This window comes from Panicum virgatum, unplaced genomic scaffold (genome assembly GCF_016808335.1).
Source record: "Panicum virgatum strain AP13 unplaced genomic scaffold, P.virgatum_v5 scaffold_1235, whole genome shotgun sequence".
NCBI lineage: Eukaryota > Viridiplantae > Streptophyta > Magnoliopsida > Poales > Poaceae > Panicum > Panicum virgatum.
Window position 1 is genome coordinate 139,386 of NW_024376265.1, and position 814 is coordinate 140,199.

The 814-nt window shown below is 41.9% G+C and overlaps 1 protein-coding gene across 1 annotated transcript; it reads left to right on the forward strand.

Moving 5' to 3' along the window:
- Positions 1–814, forward strand: LOC120693969 (uncharacterized oxidoreductase At1g06690, chloroplastic-like). Its single transcript, XM_039977132.1, has 5 exons — positions 1–114; positions 209–246; positions 314–475; positions 565–587; positions 665–814. The coding sequence occupies exons 1-5, from the start codon at positions 16–18 to the stop codon at positions 763–765; spliced, it is 423 nt and encodes a 140-aa protein (XP_039833066.1). The 5' UTR covers positions 1–15; the 3' UTR covers positions 766–814.

Sequence of the window (814 nt, forward strand, 5' to 3'; positions counted from 1 at the left end):
CAAAGTCTCTGAAAAATGGCAGATAGGAAACTGAAGGCAGCAAAAGGAGCATTTGATGCGAGCATCGATTGTGGAATAACTTTCTTTGATTCTGCTGAAGTATACGGAGCTGGGGTAAGAACCAAAATGGTTCATGTTTTGTCATCCATTCCCTAGTAAATTTCAGGCCACGTTTATTTGGCATTAATTTTAAATATGCCATATTTAGATATCAGGAGCCATAAATTCAGAAAGTTTACTCGGAAGGTATGTCCTATACTACTGTTTCCCAGCCAGTACATACCTCTGTTCTGAAATCATCTCTTTCCATCAGATTCATCAAGGAAAGGCAACAAAAGGAACAAGTCGAAGTGGCCATCGCAACAAAGTTTGCAGCTCTTCCATGGAGATTTGGCTGTGGAAGTGTCATCTGTGCACTGAAGGCCTTATTGGATCGCCTTGGCGTCTCTTCGGTTGAGCTCTACCAACTTCATTGGTTGGCTCATCATCCTTTAAATCGACTTTGTTTTTCTCCCCTGTTGACTCCATTGGTTAACTTAGCCGCTCTTCGCATTTCCTTTTCAGGCCAGGGATATGGGGCAATGAAGGTATCCACAACGAGACTTACCACATAAATATGTAACCCGCTTTAGGATGTCAATTTCACTGTTCTTACACGGTTTAGGTTACCTGGATGGCCTTGGAGATGCTGTTGAGCAAGGTCTTGTGAAAGCTGTTGGAGTCTCGAACTACAGCGGTTGTTGTCTGACTTTGGTATTCTTATGATATCATTTGTTAGGCTAGGTACTTCTTTTTCTGTAAAACTAACTCAGAT